Raw genomic sequence first — 22,297 nt, 5'->3', positions numbered from 1 at the left:
TCTAAAAATACTTCCAAGAACACACATTATCTTCCCGGTGGGAGAGTGTAAACTACATTTTGTGACAGTTGCATCCAAAAGCCACATTTTCATTTTGGAAAACAAGATTGTGTTTTCCATTGTCCCAATAGTGTAACCCCTGGCTGTGTGTAACCAACTTCCTTCCACAAAAACAAAGAACCACCACCCAAAAAGGAGAGACTTTGGTAAGCTGAATAAGGTCCCCCACTTCCCCATGGAAATTTGGTACTGGTTGGGAGGTGTGGAAACAGTCCATTTATAGGACTGGCCCTTTGGAAGTTGGAAAGCATTTAAATAGCAGGAGTGATAAGAGATTTGATTCACTTGGAACTATCCCTATTACAAGCTTGAATGCCCTGGCATGACAAAAGGAGGCATGGAGACAGTGGAAGTGTTCAATTCCGAAGGCAAAGGCAGAGGGCTGAAGGCAGTCAAGGAATTTTGGGCAGGAGATGTCATTTTTGCAGAACGGGCCTACGCCGCAGTGGTATTTGACAGGTAAGAAGGAAGAGTTAATTGAGAGCCTTGCTCTAAAGCTGGACGTGGCTTCAGAGACAGTGAATGCTAGTTGTAGTCCAATGCAATCTCAGCAGGGAAAATGTTCTTATCTAATTTACTATGAGAAGACAGGGATGTTTCAGGGGGGAGAGATGTAGTGCCTGTCTAGAGCAGTGGTTCAGAGACTGAGCTGTGAGCCAGAAAATCTCAGCTTCAAGTCTCATCTCTGCTATGTATTCACTGAGGGGCCTTAAGCAAGACACTTTCTCTCAGACCCAGTCTTCCGTCTGCAATCTATGGAAAATAATATTAACCCAACTTATGGGATTGTTATAAGTAGTAGATAGTGTTTATGAAGAACTTCTTGACTAAAAATGTGCTATATTAATGCTACATATTGTAATATATGTGTTTAATTAATTAATATGTAGTATGCTCCTTTAAGAAACAGTGTTTGAATCCAGTTTGAGCCAATTGCTCAGTTTGTTGAAGTTGCACTGGAAAGAACTAACTAGAACCAACATGGCAGGCACTAAGTAAAGTTAAAGTTGATGAAGCTTTGTTTCCTCCCTTATAAAAACAAATATATATATTTAAGATTAGCTGTCGATAGACGTGTCTCGTTTTGACGCTTTTCCACTGAGGCCATCAAAACAGCCATCTAGTTTAGCATCCTGTTTCCCAAAGTGGCTGATAAGATGCTTGGCAAAGCCCATGAGCAGGGTGTGAAGGTAGTAGCTCTTCCCTGCTGTTGCTCCCCAGCAACTGGTATTAAACAGCATACTGTTTCTGAACATGGGAGTTCATGAATTCCATGAATGAACTAGTCAAGAAGGAGTATTTTGTTTTGTCTGTCCTGAATCTTCTGCCATTCGATTTCATTGAGTGATCCTGAGTTCTTGTATGATTGTGGAAAAGAGAAAATTCTCTCTATGTTTTTTCTCCACAGCATGCATAATTTTGTGAACCTCCATTATTCCCCCACCATTACCTTTTCCTTGTTTGTTTGTTTGTTTTTTCATTTATATCCCGCTCTTCCTCTAAGGAGCCCAGAGCGGTGTATTACATACTTGAGTTTCTCCTCACAACAACCCTGTGAAGTAGTTTAGGCTGAGAGAGAAGTGACTGGCCCACAGTCACCCAGCAAGTATCATGGCTGAAAGGGGATTTGAACTTGGGTCTCCCCTGTCCTAGTCCAGCACTCTAACCACTACACCATGCTGGCTCCTAAATAAAAATACCTCAACTCAGAAAGTTTTTTCCTAATACGATAAGTACTCCAACTGTTATTTTGATTTTCCTTTTCTAGTTCTATGTCCTTTTTTTTAGATGTGTTACTAGCTATGCTTTTTTGTTAGCTCCCAGAAGCCCCCTCATTTGTGTTTGAGTCTCCAGGCTTGGAGATTTCACTCTTGACATGCTCATGAGCCTCACAGCATCGTGAGCTCTCTGTTTGTAGCACATGGGGACAGGTCTAGTTGATAGTGGGCCAGTTGCCCCTAGATTTGGCACCCAACAAAGCAAATTGGAAAGGGGAGCAGATGCATGCCCTCCCTATGCTGGGACACCCTAAGTAGACCCCAGAAGTTAACGAAAGCAGGTTAACATTCTGCCAAGGCCACTCTGCACTCAGAGTGAACCTGTCTTGCCCCCCCCCCTTCCTTTTGCAAAGGATAGCAGCAAGCTAATGCACCAATTAACTCAGCAGAAAGAATGCAGATAAGGCCCTTGGAGGTAAATCTTCCCCTTCACAAAAGAGGTTGAGTCAGCGATAAGGACCTAGAGATGCACCCATTAAAAGTACTGATTGGATTATTGGACCCTCCGGTCCAGGCAGATTTCCTCTTCTCACGTCTATGCACTCTGTTTTCATGACAAAAAGCCTTGGCATGCCTCAGCAATTCCCATTGTTACACTCAGGAAGAGCGATCTACAACTATGGTATCCTTGCCAGTTCTACCAAACACACCTATTCAACAAAAAGGTCAATTTGAATGTTCCCCCAGGACATGTTTTGAGGTATAACAAGCCCCAATTTCATGATCCAATGTGTTCTTTGCATACCAACTACCTTGGAGTCACCAGCTGTTGCTTGGGCAATTTACTGTTCACAGGCTACCATGCCAGGCTGTGTTCAGTTCTTCATACCACTCCCCAGATTGGTTTTCTTGCCCAGTCTGATCTGCCCAGTCTTCCTAGCCAATCCAGGAAGCTGGTTCCACAGAGGAGGCACCCTCGTGGATTCACCTCTCTCAGCCAAACTGCAGTCTGTGAGATACAGCTAATCACAGCTCCACTGACATGTACATTGCTGCATTCACATGTGAGGTACTTGTACCCACTAAGTTACATCCTTTCTATTTCATCTTGAGCACTTCCTCCAGATTTCCTCTGTCAAAAACAGACCCTGACCGACGATCTATTGACTATTGCTGGCTATAGGGTTAGGATGCTGGTGATGCAAAATCCAAGGTGCCCTAACGAACCAAACTCCCTTGCATGCTGAGCAGACGAAAATGAGATAGATACTGTATTATGTACAGAAAGGCAAGTGCAGTCTGCCTTCAGTGCTCTTGCTGCTGGCCGTTTTGTTAGCCCCACCTCTACTCCAGGACTGGAATAAAAGAAACAAGAGCACCATTCAAAAGCTAGCCTGGATCAAAGAATGGATTAACCAAACACCACAGCCAGTTGTCTCTTGATGCCTTAAAATAATAATAATAATAATAATAATAATAATAATAATAATTAATAATAATTACAGTATGAAGGGTGCCTGCTGAGAAGCACAAACAGGCAGAGCTGGAGAGAGAGTTTCCCCAGAATGCAATGTACTAGAAACTTAAGAACACCCTCGATGCTCTGCTCTGTCTCTAATGTGTCAATGTTCATCTCAGCTTACAAACCAGGAATTTCCATGTGCAATGGAGCAAAGGCTGTTTGAGATGATGCAATGAGCTACTGTCCTGAATATGAAAAAAAATCATACATCATTGCTTTTGTGGGTTATAGTGAAGTGATTTTAAATAGGTTAAGTGTTATTTTGTAGAATGCAATTAAAGTAGATGTGTGCGATGGTGAGGATTATAAAAAGTGATACATGCAGGGCCCTGTATATTATTGTTCATAACTTTTAACCAAAGTACAATTGTGTGTAATATCAACCTCAATAGAGTCAAAAGTTAAGCTTCAGATGAAAACAACATTGCTTTCATATGCATGGGAACCATTCAAATTATAATGATATTATTCAGCTTGTTATTTTGTGATTGGCAGGAAATGCATGATTTGAGTGGATTTTGTCTATTTTAAAAAGTTCAACCTTGTCCAAGTTGAAATATAACTGATTCACTTTGGGGGTAGATCAAAACTATCTGGTTGAACAACATCTGTAGCTACACACATTGCTTTTCAGTTCAAAGAAGGATGTGACTTTTCATAGGCAGGCAGTGCCCAGGGCAAGGCTGCCGCATTTTCGTCTAATCTCTGTAGTTGTGTCTTTAACAGCAACTTGAAAGTGAACTTTCCCAGTCACAGTGGCCTATGAGTGGAATCTTGCACCTATGTGATTGTTCAAACAACAGGGTTCTTCAAGCATGTGCTGGTGTGTTTAAGGCTAATTAGGCACCTGATGGGGAGCCCATTTGGCTACCCTCCTTGGCAAATTGGATCGCCAACTTTTCAACTAGCATCTGTAGCTGTATCCAGGGGTGTAGCTATAATTGAGCAGATAGGTTCAAAGAACCCAGTCCCCCCAACTCCTGAGGGCCCCCCAGCTCCACCCATCCCTATTTTCTTCATTATCTCCCTCACTCCGAGGAGCAGCCGCTGGGGAGAGGGGGCGAACACGGCCCCGTCTCCCCTAGCTATGCCCCTGGCTGTGTCTTTAACAGCAGGAAGAAGCAGGTGAAGCTTTTCACAGCATGGAGGTAAACTAGATCACCTGCTAATTGCTTGCTACAGATCAAGCTACCGGGATCCATTGACTGACCTTCCAGAACCGGGCCATATTGCTCAGAGTGGCTATCTGGAGGGTCAGCCACTTGTGTCCCTCTTATGCCAAGGCAGCACCTAAATGGTTAGATCCCCAGGGAAGAGAGAAGTCTGGCCTCTGTCAAGACTGAGAGCTCAGTGAGTCACACTGGTTTCCAGAGAACTGAGCCCCGCAGATCCAGTTCCTAGTCTCCCTGCCAATCACGATGAGGTAATATACACACACGTCCTAAGGCCAGGTCATGTTCAGTGTCCTTTTGGATTTCCCTGGCCACAAGCCCAACAACATAGTCTATGCTGAGTGGCAGTAAGGAGAGGAGTTGTTCCTCCTGGTCTTGTGTGAACTGGAAAGCAAACCCCCTGCTGTGGCAGTGACTCCTCATCACAAATGCATCTTCAGTCAAAGCTATGAAAGATGAATGAGCAGGTCTGGCGATTCTGAAAGGAAAAGTATGGTAGAGTGGATTAGAACTGTATAGTACAGAAGTGAGATGTCATGTGACTGATCCAACTCTGTCAAGAAAATTATGGTCTGTAAGTGTCATGGTCAGGAAAGTTATGGTCTGTGAATTATGGTCAATTATTGTTTCATCTAACAATCCAGCTATGTAGTACTTTAAGTAACTTTGTGTTTTGTAAACATTAAAAGGCCACCAGATATGAATGCATATTAGAATTTGTGAAGGAAAAAAACTCTCATGGATGCCAGTAAGAGCTTTTTTCCCTTGGCAAATAATGCTGAGTGTGATCTATGCTATACTTACTTACTTATTCAATTTATATACTGAGCCTTCCAAAATGGCTCAGGATATAGGAAACTTCTGTTATCAAATCCCCTTGTTTTCCCTTCTCCTTTCCTCATCTCCCACCTTTTTCCTTCCCAGTATTCTCTGTTTTCTGTGCATGGAATTGGGGATGTATAGACCCAGTTTGCTTGCGAACCAGACCGCTGCAAACCGGGCTGGTTTGAGCAGTTTTGATAGCAAACTGCTTCAAACTGGTCTGAACTGGATCCCCAAATCGATTGCCCAGCCAATTGGTTTGACCAAACTGGTTCGCTTTGGTGCGGTTTGGTCCAAATTCAAACCGAACTTGGATCGAACTGCATCAAATGGTCCATGCATACCCCTCTCCTGGAATATTGCCTTGTCGTAGCTGGCACAACACCACATTGTACCCCTAGAGAATTACTGGGCTCTCAACCAATCACTTTATCTTCACTGCTTGCTGTCAGTTTACTGCCTGCCCTTGGGCATCTGCAGGCTTTTCTCCCCCCAGGGTGGAGGGTGTGTGTGTGATATACACGAAGTATGTCAATAGGAATCAAAATACAACAGGATATATCCAATGTTAATCCTGCTTAGAGTAGATCCACTGAAAAAAATGAAAGTAATGACAAAGGCTGCAATCCTACATACAGCCTACTAATAATAATTTGGGAGTAAGCCCTATTGAATTCAATGAAACTTACTTCTCAGTGGACATGCATAGTATTACACTCTAAAGTACCAATATTTCAGTGGGTTTACTCTAAACAGGATTAACATGAGGTACAACCCAACCAATTTATTACACTTATAGGCAAGCATCAATATAACACTTGTCTATATTACACTTATAGACAAGCATAACCAGAAGTTAACATTGAATCCATTTACTTAACAGAAATGCCCATTTATCTTTCTCTGTAGGAAGTCAGAACTGGTTTGGGCAGCACATGTGGGATAAGGATTGGTTCCTTTAAAAACCAGGGAAGCACCTGCTTACCAGGCAGGTACTTTCCTTCTTTCCCTTCCTTACCAGGGAAGCACCTGTTTTTAAAGGAATCAATCCCTACCCAACTGAACTGGTTTGGATGTGGGAACCCGAGCTGATTCGGCGCTTCCCTAAGGAGGCACCAAACTGGTTCGGGCACATCCCTAGTCACAACTATATACCGTGGCACTCAGTTTCTATTCCAAACAAACAGTCCTAAGCTTGGGCTGACAGGCAGACCAACATATATAAGAAGGAATACACACTGCTTACAAAAACAAAACAAGTTTAATAAATATATAATGGGATATTATTTTCATTGCCTAACAGAAATCCCTATTGTCTTAATTGCGGCTTAATAATTGCTACTATTTTAATTCATACACAGTAGGAGTACAGAATGGCAACTGCAAAAAATCTTTAGAAATCTTCATATTATTATTATTATTATTATTATTATTATTATTATTACATTTATATATAATATTTATATATTATATATATTTAGGAGAGGAGAGCTGGTCTTGTGGTAGCAAGCATGACTTGTCCCCATAGCTAAGCAGGGTCTGCCCTGGTTGCATATTAATGGAAGACTTGATGTGTGAGCACTGCAAGATATTCCCCTCAGGGGATGAAGCCGCTCTGGGAAGAGCAGAAGGTTCCAAGTTCCCTCCCTGGCTTCTCCAAGATAGGGCTGAGAGAGATTCCTGCCTGCAACCTTGGAGAAGCTGCTGCCAGTCTGTGAAGACAATACTGAGCTAGATAGACCAATGGTCTGACACAGTATATGGCAGTTTCCTATGTTCCTATGTTCCTATCCCGCTCTTCCTCCAGGGAATCCAGAGTGGTGTACTACATACTTGAGTTTCTCTTTCACAACAACCCTGTGAAGTAGGTTAGGCTGAGAGAGAAGTGACTGGCCCAGAGTCACCCAGCTAGTTTCATGGCTGAATGGGGATTTGAACTCGGGTCTCCCTGGTCCTAGGCCAGCACTCTAACCACTACACCATGCTGGCTCTCTCTCATAAGGGGGCTTCAGTCCTCCAAACAATAATTTGGGGTTTTTTTAGTTTTAGATAAACTGGTCTGACTCAGTAGAAGGCAGCTTCCTATGTTTCCTATTCTCCAACATCTCATTGACAAAACACATTCATCAAGGAAACATAAGAATTCCCTTACTGATAGGTCCATCCAAAATGGATTGTGTATGTCGATTGTAGAAATTTGGATCATGCTGTGCTTGTGGTGTAGTGCTTTCATGATTGGTCCACCGTGAGCACAATGATCCATTTAGCCCAAAAATTAGCTAAAGAAGGCTGCTAGGCTGTATGCAAATCAAAGGGATTTATTTTTATATCCTCCCACAAATCAGAAAATAAAGAAGATTCTAATTGAGCCAGCGTGGTGTAGTGGTTAGAGTGCTGGACTAGGACCGGGGAGACCCGAGTTCAAATCCCTATTCAGCCATAATACTAACTGAGTGACTCTGGGCCAGTCACTTCTCTCTCAGCCTAGCCTACTTCACAGGGTTGTTGTGAAAGAGAAACTTAAGTATGTAGTACACCGCTCTGGGCTCCTTGGAGGAAGAGCAGGATATAAATGTAATAATAATAATTAATTAAAAAAAAATCTGGTGTAGTGATTAGGTTGCTGGGTCACTGGGAGACCCAGGTTCAAGCCCTCACTCAGTTATGAAGCTCATTTTGTCTTGGGCCACTCATTATTTCTCAGCCTAGCCTGCCTCAAAGGATTGTTGTGAGGATAAAATGGGGGGAAGCAAACTTGGGATACTGTACATGGAGTATCTGCTGCTATGAGGCAGTCTCTCTCTCTCACTCTCAGTGTAACCAACTTTATAGATTGTGAGGGAAATGAGATATTCTCTACTTGCATCACTCTTTTGCTGCTTGAGAATGTCATACACAAAATCATACGCATCAGTATCTGAAAGAACAATTATAGTTTTAAAATGTTGTTCTCATGATGACCTTTAAAAAACTAAAACAAAAACAAAATATATTTGTAGATGTTTTAAATGTTGGGATCTTGCCATGGACATTGTCTCAGTCCTCATGCTTTTCTGTATTTGAATGTGTCTGCATACTGGCTTGAGAGTGGAGTCACTGTGTTTGCTCCTCACTTGTTGCCTTGAATTCAAACTGAGATGTTCTCCCTCTCACTGCATAAGAGACTGTTAGTCTCTTTATTGTTTCCTTAGCCTATGTTTCCGTTAGTAAGAAATATCAAACTTTTGTTTCTCAGTTAAAGTTGCTTACTGTACTTACTTATAGAGGATAAGTATTTTCTCTGCAACATTAAAGGCAGCAGGAATGGAAGGACAGTGAAATAAAGATTTGAGGAGTGATAAGAGGCTCAAGAGGTAGGGTGGGGAAGAAGAAGGGGTTAACTACAGTGGGGAGAGGAATAGGCCCATAGCTAGGCTAAAAATCTGTGGGGGTAAATCACAAAAGTTGGGGTGGTCCAGGTTATATGGCCTTTAAAAAACAAAACGCAGCCTATGGCACTTATATGGAAGCAGTGCAAAAGTAAACAAAAACTGCAATTTTCTAAATCAATGTATTTAATAAATTCAATAAAAATTCACATGGTTAAAATAGTAAGTGGATTTCCTTACACAATTGCAACAGGAGTGTGCTTATTGCTTATAACATAAAAACCCACATGTGAACTGTGTTCATTAACCAACTACAACAGTATTGTTATTTATAACAAATAAAAATCAACATAAACTGTAAAATGTTTTCCTTAAGCAACCACAACAGGAGTATTCTAGTTTATAACAAAATCCACCACCCCCTCCCCGATAGCCCCACAAACAGGAGAGGGTTGTGGACTCCCCTCTCTTGCCTTGCTCCCTGTAACTTGCATGCAATAAGGCTCTACACACAATCCATGTGTAAAGCCAAAAGAGGTTCTGCAGCAGGAGGAGTGGTGGTGATGTGGTCATCCCTTATGCCCCTCCTCAGCCCTGAAGGGTTGCACCTGGTGATTAGCTGTAATTGTTTCTTGCACCATCCTAAGAAAGGCAGTCCACACAGTACTGCATTATGGATATGGCACTCGTGACATTTCCCTCGGTTCTCCCTCTGATCTTTAGACTAAGTCTTCATTCACTGAAATGGTAAACCTGTGTCTGGCCTGTACCATTTCAGACCGCAAGTGGGGCCCATATTATTGGATGTTCCTTCTTATAAAATAATCTTCTGAAGACAGAAAACGAGCATGTCAGGGAGCAGGCCTAGCCTCCTACTTAGTATGCTAGTCTTCAATGTGTAGAAATATTTCTGTGTGTAGGGGGTAGAATTCCATCATGAACACCCACTGTGTGAAAAGATACCGTTTTGACACAGATTTACCACCTCTTTGAGAAGCAGGCCCAGAGGGCAGAGAGAGAAAGCCAGGATGGGCATCCACATTCCATGTGCTTTGTTTCTTTGGATTGTGTCATTATTCCTTCTACCCACAACTGCTGCCAAATCCCTTAGATTCCAGAGGCTCCTTTGTCCAACAGAATACCATTTAGGAATTGGTCCCTGTGGTGTGTGTGTGTGTGGGGGGGAAGGGTATCAGTCAAATGACAAGTGAAACAGTGGGTAGGCTTACCTTGGAAGCCAAGAATCATACCTCAGATGACCTGGCAGACGACCTTTGCCTCCACCTGCAATCCCCCTCCCTCTTCCTCTTCCACTGAGCGTCACTTGCCCAGCAATCACTGGCTCTGATATGAGAGGGGACATGCTTACGGGAGGAGCTTCTGCACAAACTCCAGGTTACTGCATTTGAACAACACAGTGGGTTCAGCAGAACTCCAGTTCCAGCAATGTACCCAACTTCAAACCAAGGGTTCAATCTGCCACTTCAAGGTGGCCACAGAACTGCGGTTGTGGCAATTACCCGCCTTCAGATGATGGGAAGCGCCGACTTCAGGTAAGTGTAACTGACACACCGTCATCCGAACTGGGCCAGAGAGAGGCAGAGGCAGAGAGAATGCCAGTCACAGGGATTAGTTCAGCACCACTTCCCCAAGTGGCAGTAGAACTTGACCATCCATTGTTAGGATCAAAACAAACATGGCTGTTTCCCCATTTTCCTCCAAAAAAAATATAATCTAGCAATTATTCATATCTATCTTTAGCACTAATTGGAACATACATGTCCCTTACAAGGCAGAGAGCAGAAGTAAAGAGAAATGTTGTAGACTTGCAAAGCTAGAAATTAATTTTAGGTGGTGCATTAGCATGTCAATAGAAGTCAAATTGATAGCATTACCTATTGGTCAGAGAACACCCCCACCCCCTCCAAAATCAAGTCACATATTCAGGTGGTAGAAGATATTTTCAACCCACTTTCTGAAGAGAAGAAGGCTTATGAGATCACCATATCCATGCATGCGTCTCTGTGTTCCCCTGCCCACCCCTAATAACTTTTCGATTTACAGTCCAATACAGACCAATTTACAGTATATTGGAGGGAATCCAGGGGATCCTGACATGGGTATTTTTATTATGATTTACCATCTTATTTTAAGATGGCAGCCACTCAAAGTATAAGCAACATCCCTTTAGATACAAACCAAATTTACAGTACATGCAGGAAGAGTTGCAGATGCTCCTGACAGGGTGTGGGCTTCTTGGTTTGGTTTGGTTTGGTTTGGTTTTATTTGCAATTCCTCACTCTTGAAACAAAATGGCAGACATTTACATTTTGGCACCATCAATTCACGACTCATGTGTTTGCAGTCTTATACAGATAATGTATACAGTATTAAGTAATTATGTAAGCATAATTATTACAATTAAACTGGCTATAGATGTCAATTGATTTCACAATAGGGGTGTGCACAGACTGTCTGGTGTGGTTCGGTTTGAATTTGGACTGAATTTGGATTGAACCGTGGGTATGCAAACCAGTTTGGTTGAACCAATCAGCTGGGCTGGTTGGCTCAACGAACCAGCTCAAAGCGGTTTGAAGCAGATTGCAATTGAACCACTTGAACCGGCAGTCTGGTTCACTCAAACACAGCGATCTGGTTCACGATTGAACTGGTTCTGCACATCCCTATTCCACCACACCTTTGTGAACTATTGTAAAATGCACCATGTTGAAAGAAGTAGAAAGTAGGCAAATGGAGGAATGACTGTTTGTCTTCATTGCAAGTTTTGCACCCAATAGGGGCTAATTTAAGTCTGCATAAAAGTTCTGCACTTCATTTCCAGTCGATTACAGACTGAAGACCCTGGGGTTCTTCCATCATGTCTAAATTTGTCCTGTCTTCTTTTGCTGAGTATTCAGCCTGGAGAAGAGTTCTGGAGAACTAAAAAAAAACAAAAATCTGTGTGGACGTATTTATCCTTGTTGTTGCAAATGAGGATACGAGTGGAAACATTGCTTCTGCAGCCACTGGGTTCTAAAAGCATGAGGGCTTATCTGGCAGCTTCGTTATAGCCCCCCCCCACCTGCCACCCTGAGCCTTTTGATGTCATTAGACACCACATCATGGCAGACAACATGCTATTTGAACAACCCACTCTCAATATCCTTACAACAGTGCAATGAGTCCCTAGTATATGTGAATAGGACTGCAGCCTTATACAGCCCATTCCTAGGCATGTTTCCTAGCACCTAAGTGCAATCGGATTTACTTCCATTAAGTGTGCCTACATGCCACCTCTGTTCTTTCAAGACTAGTTCTTCTTTGTGCCTCTATGGTGCCTTCTTTCTGGCAGCAGCTGTTTGTAACCAGGCCTATGCCTCCTTGTCACCATATAAGGAGAGCAAATTCGGCAGTACCTTTTCACCCCACTGACTTGACAGCTGATAGAAAACAGTCAGGTACTCCACTGTTTGCCTGGTGCAGCACATCAGGACGAGGCAGGCTTGTTTTCTGCTACTCGTATAGGAGCAATCAGATGGCTTACATTTTAAAGCTGCCGTTTCATGTGAGAATTGACGCCTTGCATATCATGATCTTATTTGCAATTACCAGCATTGCAAACCATGATCACATTATACAATTTGGATAGCTGGAAAAGAGAGAGATGTATATCTCAATTGGTTAGTGAGGGCTGTATGCAGCTGAAGTCAAACCTATTTGCTGCACCCTCACTTATAGCTCTTTCCCTTTTGTGCCGACATTTCCTTCTTCCCCAGTTCCTCAAGCATCCTGGAGATGTGACTCCTTGAGTCACACTACAGGAGGTTCTTTAACTTTTAAACCCTAAAGGAAGGAAAGATACATGTTTTCAATAGATCAACACTAAACTCATCTGATTATCAAGATAGTTTTGTTTGTGGAAGGATAAGAGTATGCATGTATTTCAACTTGGGCACTTTTAGACTGCATTTTGCTTAGGCTGAAGTGGTTGTATTGTGGCAGAGACTCAGACACAGAGTGCATTTAAGCATGTGCAGTGTTTTTGGTTAATCCATTCCTTGATCCAGGCCAGATTTTGAATGAGACTTTAGTTACTTGTATTCCAGTCCTGGAGTAGAGGCAGGGCTAACAAACAGCCAGCAGCAAGAGCACTGAAGGCAGACTACACTTGCCTCTCTGTACATATCTATTTCATTAAACTTAACATTCCTGATTCAATTCCACTGCCTTGTCCTTGCATACCATGACTCTATCCTCTGGATGCCACAGCATGCTTTTGCAGACTTTCAGAATACAGGCTGAAGATCACTCCATCACAAAATGAGCCCATGATGGAAGCATGCTCAATCTCAACACCACAAGGGAAAAGTGCAGTAAAAAGGTCATCTGAGATGGTGGGGCGGGGCATGGGGGGGGGGGGAGAGGTCCCAAGTACCAGAGAGAAACAGCTACATTCGCTCTGGAAAGGAGGGATTATTGGCATCTTTTAAAAGTGGTGATTATATTTAGCAGGGGGAGAGCAACTATCCATACCCAGCACAGCATCCCTCCAGTGGCTGTTGCTGGTATCTATCTTAGGTTTCTTTTTTTAGATTGTGAACCCTTTGGGGACAGGGAGCCATTTTATTTATTTATATCTATGTAAACCGCTTTGGAAACTTTTGTTGAAAAGCGGTATATAAATATTCATCATATTCATTGTATTCATATTTGTGTCTTAAAATGTACTAATTTGGTCAAAGATGCAACCATGAGGCATAGAGGTTCAAAGCTAATGGAGAGAGAGCTCCTTTAGCTTTCTTTCTCTCTGTTTTCTCTCCTAATCACAGAGAAAGCTGCCATCATTTTCTTCGGGATTCTTTGTGTTCCTTTCCAGTTCTGTAGAGCAAAAGACTGTGCTGGAGCTGCTCTCTTTGCACTGACGGGACCTCTTCCAAGCCATCTTTCTACATTCACAGCTATTAACCAACTTGAGGAGCTTTGTTCTCTTCAGCTTCTCACCTTTCCCATGCAACATAAAAGTATGCAGCTTTAAGTCTTAAAAGCTCTCCTCTCCGCGAGGCTCAAATTATACTTGGCACTAGGCCTGTTTAGGTTGTTCAGCATGTCAAATTAATGATATTTCCCGAGACCAGCTATATGCTTGGAGATTTTGACATTGTCTCAGCCGTTCTGTTATTTGGCAGTTCCTCCATTTCTCATAACCAAGAATGCATTTCATTATATTTTTAAAAGTGTTTTCTAGTTTTCACTGGAAAGCTCAAATGCCATAATTCCAAATGTAAGCCATAAACCATAACAGCATGAGGAAGGAAGAGAGAGGCTGGCTTGCAGCTGTCATGTCACCTTTGCCTAAATGTCCCCTGCATTTAAGATGAACTTTAGGAAGGCAGCTGGTCTTGTGCCAAAAGCAGCTGCCGTTAGCCCATCTGCCTGGAAGATGATGAAGGTGTTCTAAATAAATAAGCACCGAGTTCAGGTAAAAGGACAGAATGTTAAAAGTCTTAAGCTCCTCATTCACATGTTCTGCTCAATGCACGTACAGATCTGTATGCATGTACAGTTCTTTATACATTATAGCCAGTGCACATACAGTAGTACACTTGATATCATATAACGGGACACTTCTTGTACCCTGCATTTGAAAGGTCCTGTAGCCAGGTTCACTTTTAATATTCAAGTGTAATATTCCCTGAGCCAGTTTTGGAATGGCAATATATAAATCAAACAAACAAACAAACAAACAAACAAACAAACAAACAAACAAATAAATAAATAAGTCACTTTTAAAATGAATGGATATACAGTCATTCACACAAAAACATGTATGAGTGTAAAGAAACTTTTATGCACATACAAAGTAATAGGAATGTGCAACTTGATTTGTGGTCAAATCACTTCTACTCAAATCTGGGTGATTTGAATTGAATCACCCTTGATGATGCTTACCAGATACAAATCACCCTTGATTCAACCTTGAATTGATTCAGCAATTTGAGCCTCCATTTTGTCCACAGCAACCTCCATTTTGTCCCCTCTGAGCTTCTGCCATCACTGCCAGGGGTTGAATTTTTAGGAACTTTTATGTGTGGATTATTGGTTGTGAAATGACTTCTTCATAGGAATTCCCTATGAAGAAATCATTTCACAATCGAGAATCCACATCCCATAAACAATCCTTAAAATTCATCCCATTGCCCGATTCCTTTGGGGTATAGGTGGCAGTTGGCACCCATGGAGCCCTGATGCCTAACCTGCTTTGGCGATCCCTAGCCCTTAAAAAATAGGCTGAATCGATTCACATCTGATATTGGTAAATTGGTAACCAATGCAGCTCTTTCAGAATGGTATAATATGATCCCAACAGGCAGCTCCAGATACAATCCTGGCTGCCTCATTTTGAACTTGCTGTAGTTTCCAAATATCCTTCAAGGAACACCCCGTGTAGAGCGTGTTATAGTATTCCAGCCACAATGTGACTAAAGGTAAAGTGTGCCATCTAGTTGATTTTGACTCCTGGTGCCCACAGAGCCATGTGGTTTTCTTTTGGTAGGAGGGGTTTACCATTGCCTCATCCTGCGCAATATGAGATGATGCCTTTCAGCATCTTCCTATATTGATGCTGCTGATATAGTACCAGCGGGGATTTGAACTGGCAACCTTGTTAGTCAAGCATTTCCCTGCTGCGCCACTTAAGGTGACATGATGTGATTAGTGTTGGAAATTCTCTGTGGTGAGAGAATCCCTTTTTCATTATAGCAGAGTGCACAGAGGCACAACACAGCGGAATTTACTTAGGCATGCGTGTATGCTGAGAGTAAAGTAACTTGGAGCCAATTCATAGTTTCAAATTAATATATAAGGCATTTATTAAGGAACTCCATTCTAGATAGGAAAGTGAGGAGTTATGATCTCTAATCTATCTATCTAGCTGGATGCAGATGGATTCTGCATCTTCTCTGCACACATGGTGCAGGGAGAGGAGCTTGCCATGTTGCAAGGTAGAAGGACAGGTACGTAAGAGAGAGAGGAAGGAAGTTGATCCCTAAGAGTAGCAATCTACATTTCAAAGGGATAGTGTTGGAGCAATGGAGAAGGGATGACCAATGTCTTGACCCTCTAGCCCTCTGACTCACTAGTCTGTCCACCACTGTCTGAGACAAGAGACAGCGCAAAGTCCTTTAACTTCCAACAATTAGGGTGTGGGTAACTTTGGCCAGATCTGCCTTCTCGAGAAAGGGACACCACTGATACACTAGCTGAAGATTGAAAATTGACAGAACTAAAGGATCAAAAGGACAAAGAAGAAAAGGTGGGAATCATTTCCTCTGTTTTCCAGAGGAGACACCTTCTGCCCCTTTCTTCAGTTTCCTAGGCTGAGGTATTGTACTCTCCACAAGCAGGCTGCTAGTAGTACTGCAAGAAAGATAACCAAGAGGTCAAAATGGAATTATGAAGAAAAAGAGTTCTTAAATCTAAATAGGGATTTTCTCCACAGCTGCAGATTGTGCTCTGTGTTAATTATATGTGGGTCGGCGGGGGGGGAGGGGCTTGTCCTATGGCTTTTCTGCCACAGGGACTGAACTGTCTTGGATAGAGCCTGTTGGAGGCAACAGAGGCGTAGCAAGGTTGGAGTGGGCCCAGAGACAAGATTTTAAAATGCCCCCCACTCACTGAAGCTCAGCTCATGAAGTAAAGAAATCTTAAATGAGGCTGAATAGTGGTAACAAGAAGCATAGTTATATATATAGAACATCATCCTAAATTATTTTTAAAAAGGTTTTGTAAACTGTGGACGATACAAGTCATTTAATGGTACTAGAGAAAGACATGCTGTTCTGGTAGCTCCAGGTCAACACTCACATCAGTTTGGGAGGATGAATACAACTGAAGGAAGCCCGGGTGGGTGCGTGGCTGGCGGAGTCAGTCATGTGACTTGCCTCTAGGGGGCCCCCCAAGGCAGTGGGCCTCCAGACAGCTGTCCCTCCTTGCCCTATTATAGTTATGCATCTGGGAGGCAAACATTGTTGAATGCTGTTCTCTTTTGGAAAGGATCACTGGTACGATCGAGAGGATATGGCGGTCTCTTAACAAGTAAGAACTAAAATGTGCTTTCCAAGGCAGCTCCTGACGATTCTGTTTTCCTCTTTTTAGCCTCACTCACCTTGTCTGCCACACTTGCTTTAAGCGGCACGAGAAGCTCCACCGCTGTGGTCAGTGCAAGTTTGCCCATTACTGTGACCGGACCTGCCAGAAGGATGCCTGGGTGAACCACAAGAGTGAGTGCTCTGCCATCAAGAAGCAGGGGAAAGCGCCCAATGAAAACATCCGGTGAGAACCCAACATTCATACGACAGCCATGTTACATTCCAGAAGCATAGTCAAGAGTCACAGCTGTATGAGTTGGCCTTTTCTAGTAAACTGCCCTGAGCCATTTTTGAAGGGTGGTATAGAAATCGAATAAATAAATAATAATTATTATTAATAATAAAAGGATCTGCACCTCAAGGGCAGCTCTCCATCCAACAGAGCATGGGGATTCCTGTTCCACAGAAAGCCAGAAGAAAGGGATGTAATGTTCAGTCTTTCTATTTTAGTGGATAGGTAACAGAGCTGTACCACCTTAAGTGGCACAGCGGGGAAATGCTTGGCTATCAAGCAGAAGGTTGCCGGTTTGAATTCCTGCTGGTATGTTTCACAGACTGTGGGAAACACCTATATAGGGTAGCAGAGATATAGGAAGATGCTGAAAGGCATCATCTCATACTTCGCAGGAGATGTCAATGGTAAACCCCTCATGTATTCTACCAAAAAATACCACAGGGCTCTGTGGGTGCCCGGATTCGAAATTGACTTGATGGCACACTTTACTATACTTTAACAGAGCTGTAGCACTAAACTGCTACCACCTCAAATTGTCACACTCACTGCCTCAGTCTGGCAAATCTGGACTGGAATCCCTCCCTAGTGCTCTCAGAGAGGTCCTGTGCCTCATGTGAGGGGCCTTTAGGATAGGCCCCTCACATGGTAGGTGATTTCTCTCTGCGGCTCTTTTGTTGCCCCTATTAGTGGTGGGATCTCCTGAGTCTACTTTCTAAATTAGAAGGTGGTTCTTCTCCTATCTTCACCAGGCCCAGGTGAGCCTCATTGTGGCTGAACTGTGCCTGTTCTCCAAAGAGTCCAAGTACCTCTCCTGCTCACTGGGATACTGTTGGGTTGACTGCAGCCCCTGGAACTGAAGCGCCCCAGCCAGCCATACAGGAGCACTCTGACCTCAGCCAAATTATTAATCTGTCTTCCTTTCTTAACTCTAACGTCCTCTGTTTGCTTAGCAAGCACAAGTGCTTCATGCTATTATTATTATTATTATTATTATTATTATTATTATTATTATTAATTCAATTTCTATACCGCCCTTCCAAAAATGGCTCAGGGCGGTTTACAAAGAGAAATAAAACAAATAAGATGGCTCCCTGTCCCCAAAGGGCTCACATTCTAAAAAGAAACATAAGACACACACCAGCAACAGTCACTGGAAGTACTGTGCTGGGGGTGGATAGGGCCAGTTACTCTCCCCCTGCTAAATAAAGAGAATTACCACGGTAAAAGGTGCCTCTTTGCCCAGTTAGCAGGGCAAATTTATTCTCACAGTTCCCAGATTATGGGATTCTTGCCAATAGTTGGCATACAAAATTCTTGCTGTACAAATCATGTAAGAAAATAGATTCTTTGTATTAGGCTTGGATGCCAGGAGGTGTCAGGCCAGTGGAGGTGGCTAGCAGGCAATCTGCTGTCTCCTCCAATCCACCACCTGAGGCAGCTGCCTCACCCTGCCTCATTAATGGGACAGCTGTGTTAATAATAGTGTGGGGGGCATTTTTGTCAGGACCATGGAGTGATGGGAAAGGATTAAATAGCCTCTCCCCATGGCCTACAGCCCCAATCCTGATAAGCCTCCCCTGCAGCTGCTAGTCAAGCTTAACACACACCTACATGGCCAAACTATGCCTTTAACATAATATATAGTTTGGCTCTCTACCAAGTTATGGCGAAGGTATGCACTAACCCTCTAGGGGAACTGGATGAGAAGACTGGAAGCTGGAAGAGTGGTAACTTGGTGTTGGATTTCATCCCCACAATACCCAAGTCCTACAGCTTTTTAACCCAGTAAGTGGTGGTAGTTATTGATCCTTTTGTGTGTGTGGTTTTTTTTTAAAGTATTGATTTAATCTGAATCGTAAAGTTGGAGCAATTAGACAATCATGCAATCCAGCTTTCCTAATGACCCCCTGGATGCCAGGTGAAAAAACTCCCAGGGATGTCACACAAGGATGACTTTTACAGCTACCCTAAGTTGAACTTAGGGTAAAAACCCAACATTCAAAACTTAGTCTTGGAAATGTTGTGGTACAAAAATACATTCCAGGGAGTTACCACCAGCCTGAGAGAGGCAGGAATCCCATACAGCTGAGGCTTCCCTTTTCAGCTACATGCCAGATGCCACCCCATGACAGAATCACATATTGTATAACACCGGTTTGAAAAGAATACCGACACATGAAAGATCTAAACTTCACATTTCCAGGGAGGATCAGCTGGTGATGATAAGTGATAAGCTTCTGAAGAAAAAGACACTAGCACCTGCACTTTGTGAAACTCAGGTGGGGAAGAATAAAATCTGAAGCCCTTTAACTTTTTATTGTTGTAAAGGTAAAGTGTGCCATCGAGATGGTGTTGACTTCTGGCGACCACAGAGCCCTGTGGTTGTCTTTGGTAGAATACAGGAGGGGTTACAGTTTGTGAATGTCTGTATCTGCTCCAGTACTGCTACCAAGTGGTCCACCAACAGCTAGATACTTTTTAAGATACTGAACCTGTTCCAACACCATTTGAGTAATACCTTTATTAGGACCAATCAAAATGACACAAAATCTTACACAAATGTTTCAGTTCTCCAGAATGCTTCATCAGACTGGATGTTAAGGAAAGCAAAAATAAATAAACAAATATAAAGAGAAGTAGTGAGAGCTGGGCATGGTATCTCATCCCTAAACCACTGCAGTTCTTAGCAGCCTTAAAATGAGGGCTGCTATAAACTGCAGACATTTAGAGCTGAACCAACATGCTCAGTTACCATTCCTTTCTTTGCTTCACTTCCCTTCCAGCCTGAAGAACTCCAAAAGCTTGCATAAGATTTTGCATTAATTTGGGAGAAGTGGGAGCCCCTTTCAGTGAGACCCTTGCTCTGGGTACCTGCTTCTATGAGCTTCTATCAGCATCAAGTCAGATCAGCTTGCTGCTGCAGCTAGAGTTGCCATGTCCCTGGGCAGCCCTGGATTTTGGCTCCTCTACCCGGCTGCTAAATTCCACCCAGATTTTCATGGATTTCAAATGCACTGCCTAGATTGCCGGGATTTTACTCTGGATCCAATCACATGGGAGGGCAGAGGGGAAAGTATAAAAATCTGTCAAATAAATAAATAAATGCAAATTAGTTGTCACATAATTTGCATAATATGCAAATTAGGTCACCCAGATTTGGGGAGCTTGAATATGGCAACCCTAGCTGCAGCACACCTGCACAATAAAAACTGAAGGTCAGTTAATATAGTGCTTAAAATATCAGACACAGGGACAGCTGACACTTCTAGGCTTGTCAATACAAAGGCTCCAACAGACATCCAGTGTCTCCTGTCCTTTACACAGCTGGAACCTCAGGGATTCTCACTCAGATCCCTGCTAACTGAGCAGAGAGACACCTTTTAAAGTGATGATTTTCTAATATTTAGCAGGAGGAGTACAACTGGCCTTATGCATCCCCAGCACAGCATCCTTCCTGTGGCTGTTGCTGGTATCTGCCTTACATTTCTTTTTGGAATGTGAGCCCTTTGGGGACAGCCAACCATCTTATTTATGTATTATTTATTTTTCTCTGTAAACTGCTTTGAGAACTTTGGTTGAAGAGTAGTATATAAATATTCATAGTAGTGGTGGTGATGTGGTGTGCTGGCCATGGAACAAGCAGTTATGAGCTTTTGGATATATTCACTCTGGGAGAGTGGGAACATTTATAGATGTTTAATTGCATTTTCATTCTTTATATTGGCTCATTGTTCAACAAAGGTCTGCTTGCTGGTAGGATTTGGGATTATTTAAATCTTATTTCTGGATCAGGTAACCAACTTGCTGTAGGTGCCTTCTAGGCCCTCTCTCCAAATGTCAAGATGCAGTGACTTACATCCTAACTAACGAAGTGTGCATGTAAGGAGCGACTGCAGGGAAGCAACTGGGACCCATGTGCAACTGCCATAGTCCCACAATGTGTGCACTGTTGTGCAAGCGGACACAACATCTGCCGTGCTCAAAAAGCACTCTGTTAGATCAGAAACACATTGCTGATTCTCAGTGACATGTTTCTGATCTTACAGATCTTCAGAAATGATGTCTTTCAAAAGCTATTTGAGCAAGTTAATAATATATTATTAAAAAGTAAAGGAATGCAGTTTAAACTATCTTCCGGAATTGCTATATACTTTCTATCTAGGCACTGCAGAATTCCTTCATTTATCAGGTGCCCTATTTATAGGAGCTGGGTAAAAATACCCCTTGTCATATATGAGACAGGAAAGTATTGTGAACTGCAGTGGAAAGTATTTTCTACCTAGACAGTCCTATTGGAAGACTGCCAACCATGCACATATTTAAAACCCAGCCCAACTTTTCCATTCTCAAATACAAAGAAAAGGAGCGACTAGCTTTGCTAGTAGGATTGACCCGTGATCCTGCCATCCCAAGAAGCTGCACTCCACAGCCCAAGAGGTGCACCTCCAGCAGTGTGTGATCTAAGAGTTCCACCCCGAATCTCTTACAACATGGTAAAAGATCCTTGGGGGTTACTGGCATCCCTATTGCTCCATCAAATGCTGCTTGGGTTGCTTGTGTAGCCTGGCTGTCCCATTAGCCATAGGATGGCATTCTGTGTTTCTGTAGCACTGCTTCCCAGTATGATTCTTCTGGCTGTCTTGATACAGGATCAGTGAATGGACACAGAAAAGACAAAGAGCCCCAAGAGATGCCAAGGCTATTGACTTCACGCCTTGCTCGTGAGCATCTTGCAGGCATCTTGCCAGCCACTGTTGGAAACGAGACCGGTACATGCTAAAAAGAAAGTAGGACTCTCAGACAGTTAAAGAATTGATTCATCAACTTCCTTTTAATTAAGTAATTGATTGAATAGCTGCTTTGATTTTAATATGTTTACATATTACAAAAGTGTAGTGACTGGCATATGATGTGCAGTGTATCGTTGGAAGAATGCTCTACCCCAGGGCTGCTGTGGACTCATAAGCAGCTCTAACACTGTTCAGAACCAGTGGTTGCTCAAGCAGTGCTACTAGAATTGTTCTCATTCATCACAATGGGGGAAAATGATGGTGGCACTGCTTTTGCAACTGTTGGTTCTCAGCAGCATCAGGGCAGCTTACGAGACCGTAGCAACCTCAAGGCAGACTGTTCTGGTCAGAATCTGGTGACAGGATTGGTCACTGTATTTTTGAGTTGTAAGAAAATGTACAATCATCTTGGTCACTGTATTTTTGAGTTGTAACTTAGAAAATATACAATTAAAAAAAGCTA

At 42.8% G+C, this 22,297-nt stretch overlaps 1 protein-coding gene across 2 annotated transcripts in view; it reads left to right on the top strand.

Annotated features, from left to right (window-relative positions):
* The first annotated feature begins 306 nt into the window (after positions 1 to 306).
* The window catches only part of SMYD1 (SET and MYND domain containing 1), a 46,675-nt gene continuing 24,684 nt past the window's right edge, over positions 307 to 22,297 (top strand). The window contains exons 1-2 of one of the 2 annotated variants that reach the window (XM_053263715.1): positions 307 to 519; positions 16,817 to 16,993. In XM_053263715.1, the coding sequence (XP_053119690.1) occupies positions 383 to 519; positions 16,817 to 16,993 (314 nt within the window). In that variant the 5' untranslated portion in view covers positions 307 to 382. The remainder of the gene's footprint in view (positions 520 to 16,816; positions 16,994 to 22,297) is intronic. The other variant, XM_053263716.1, reaches the window with a different exon arrangement.

The sequence above is a fragment of the Hemicordylus capensis genome, chromosome 6, assembly GCF_027244095.1.
Source record: "Hemicordylus capensis ecotype Gifberg chromosome 6, rHemCap1.1.pri, whole genome shotgun sequence".
NCBI classification, from domain to species: domain Eukaryota; kingdom Metazoa; phylum Chordata; class Lepidosauria; order Squamata; family Cordylidae; genus Hemicordylus; species Hemicordylus capensis.
The sequence above is the reverse complement of the archived record's forward strand: the minus strand, read 5'-3'. Positions and strand labels throughout refer to the sequence as shown.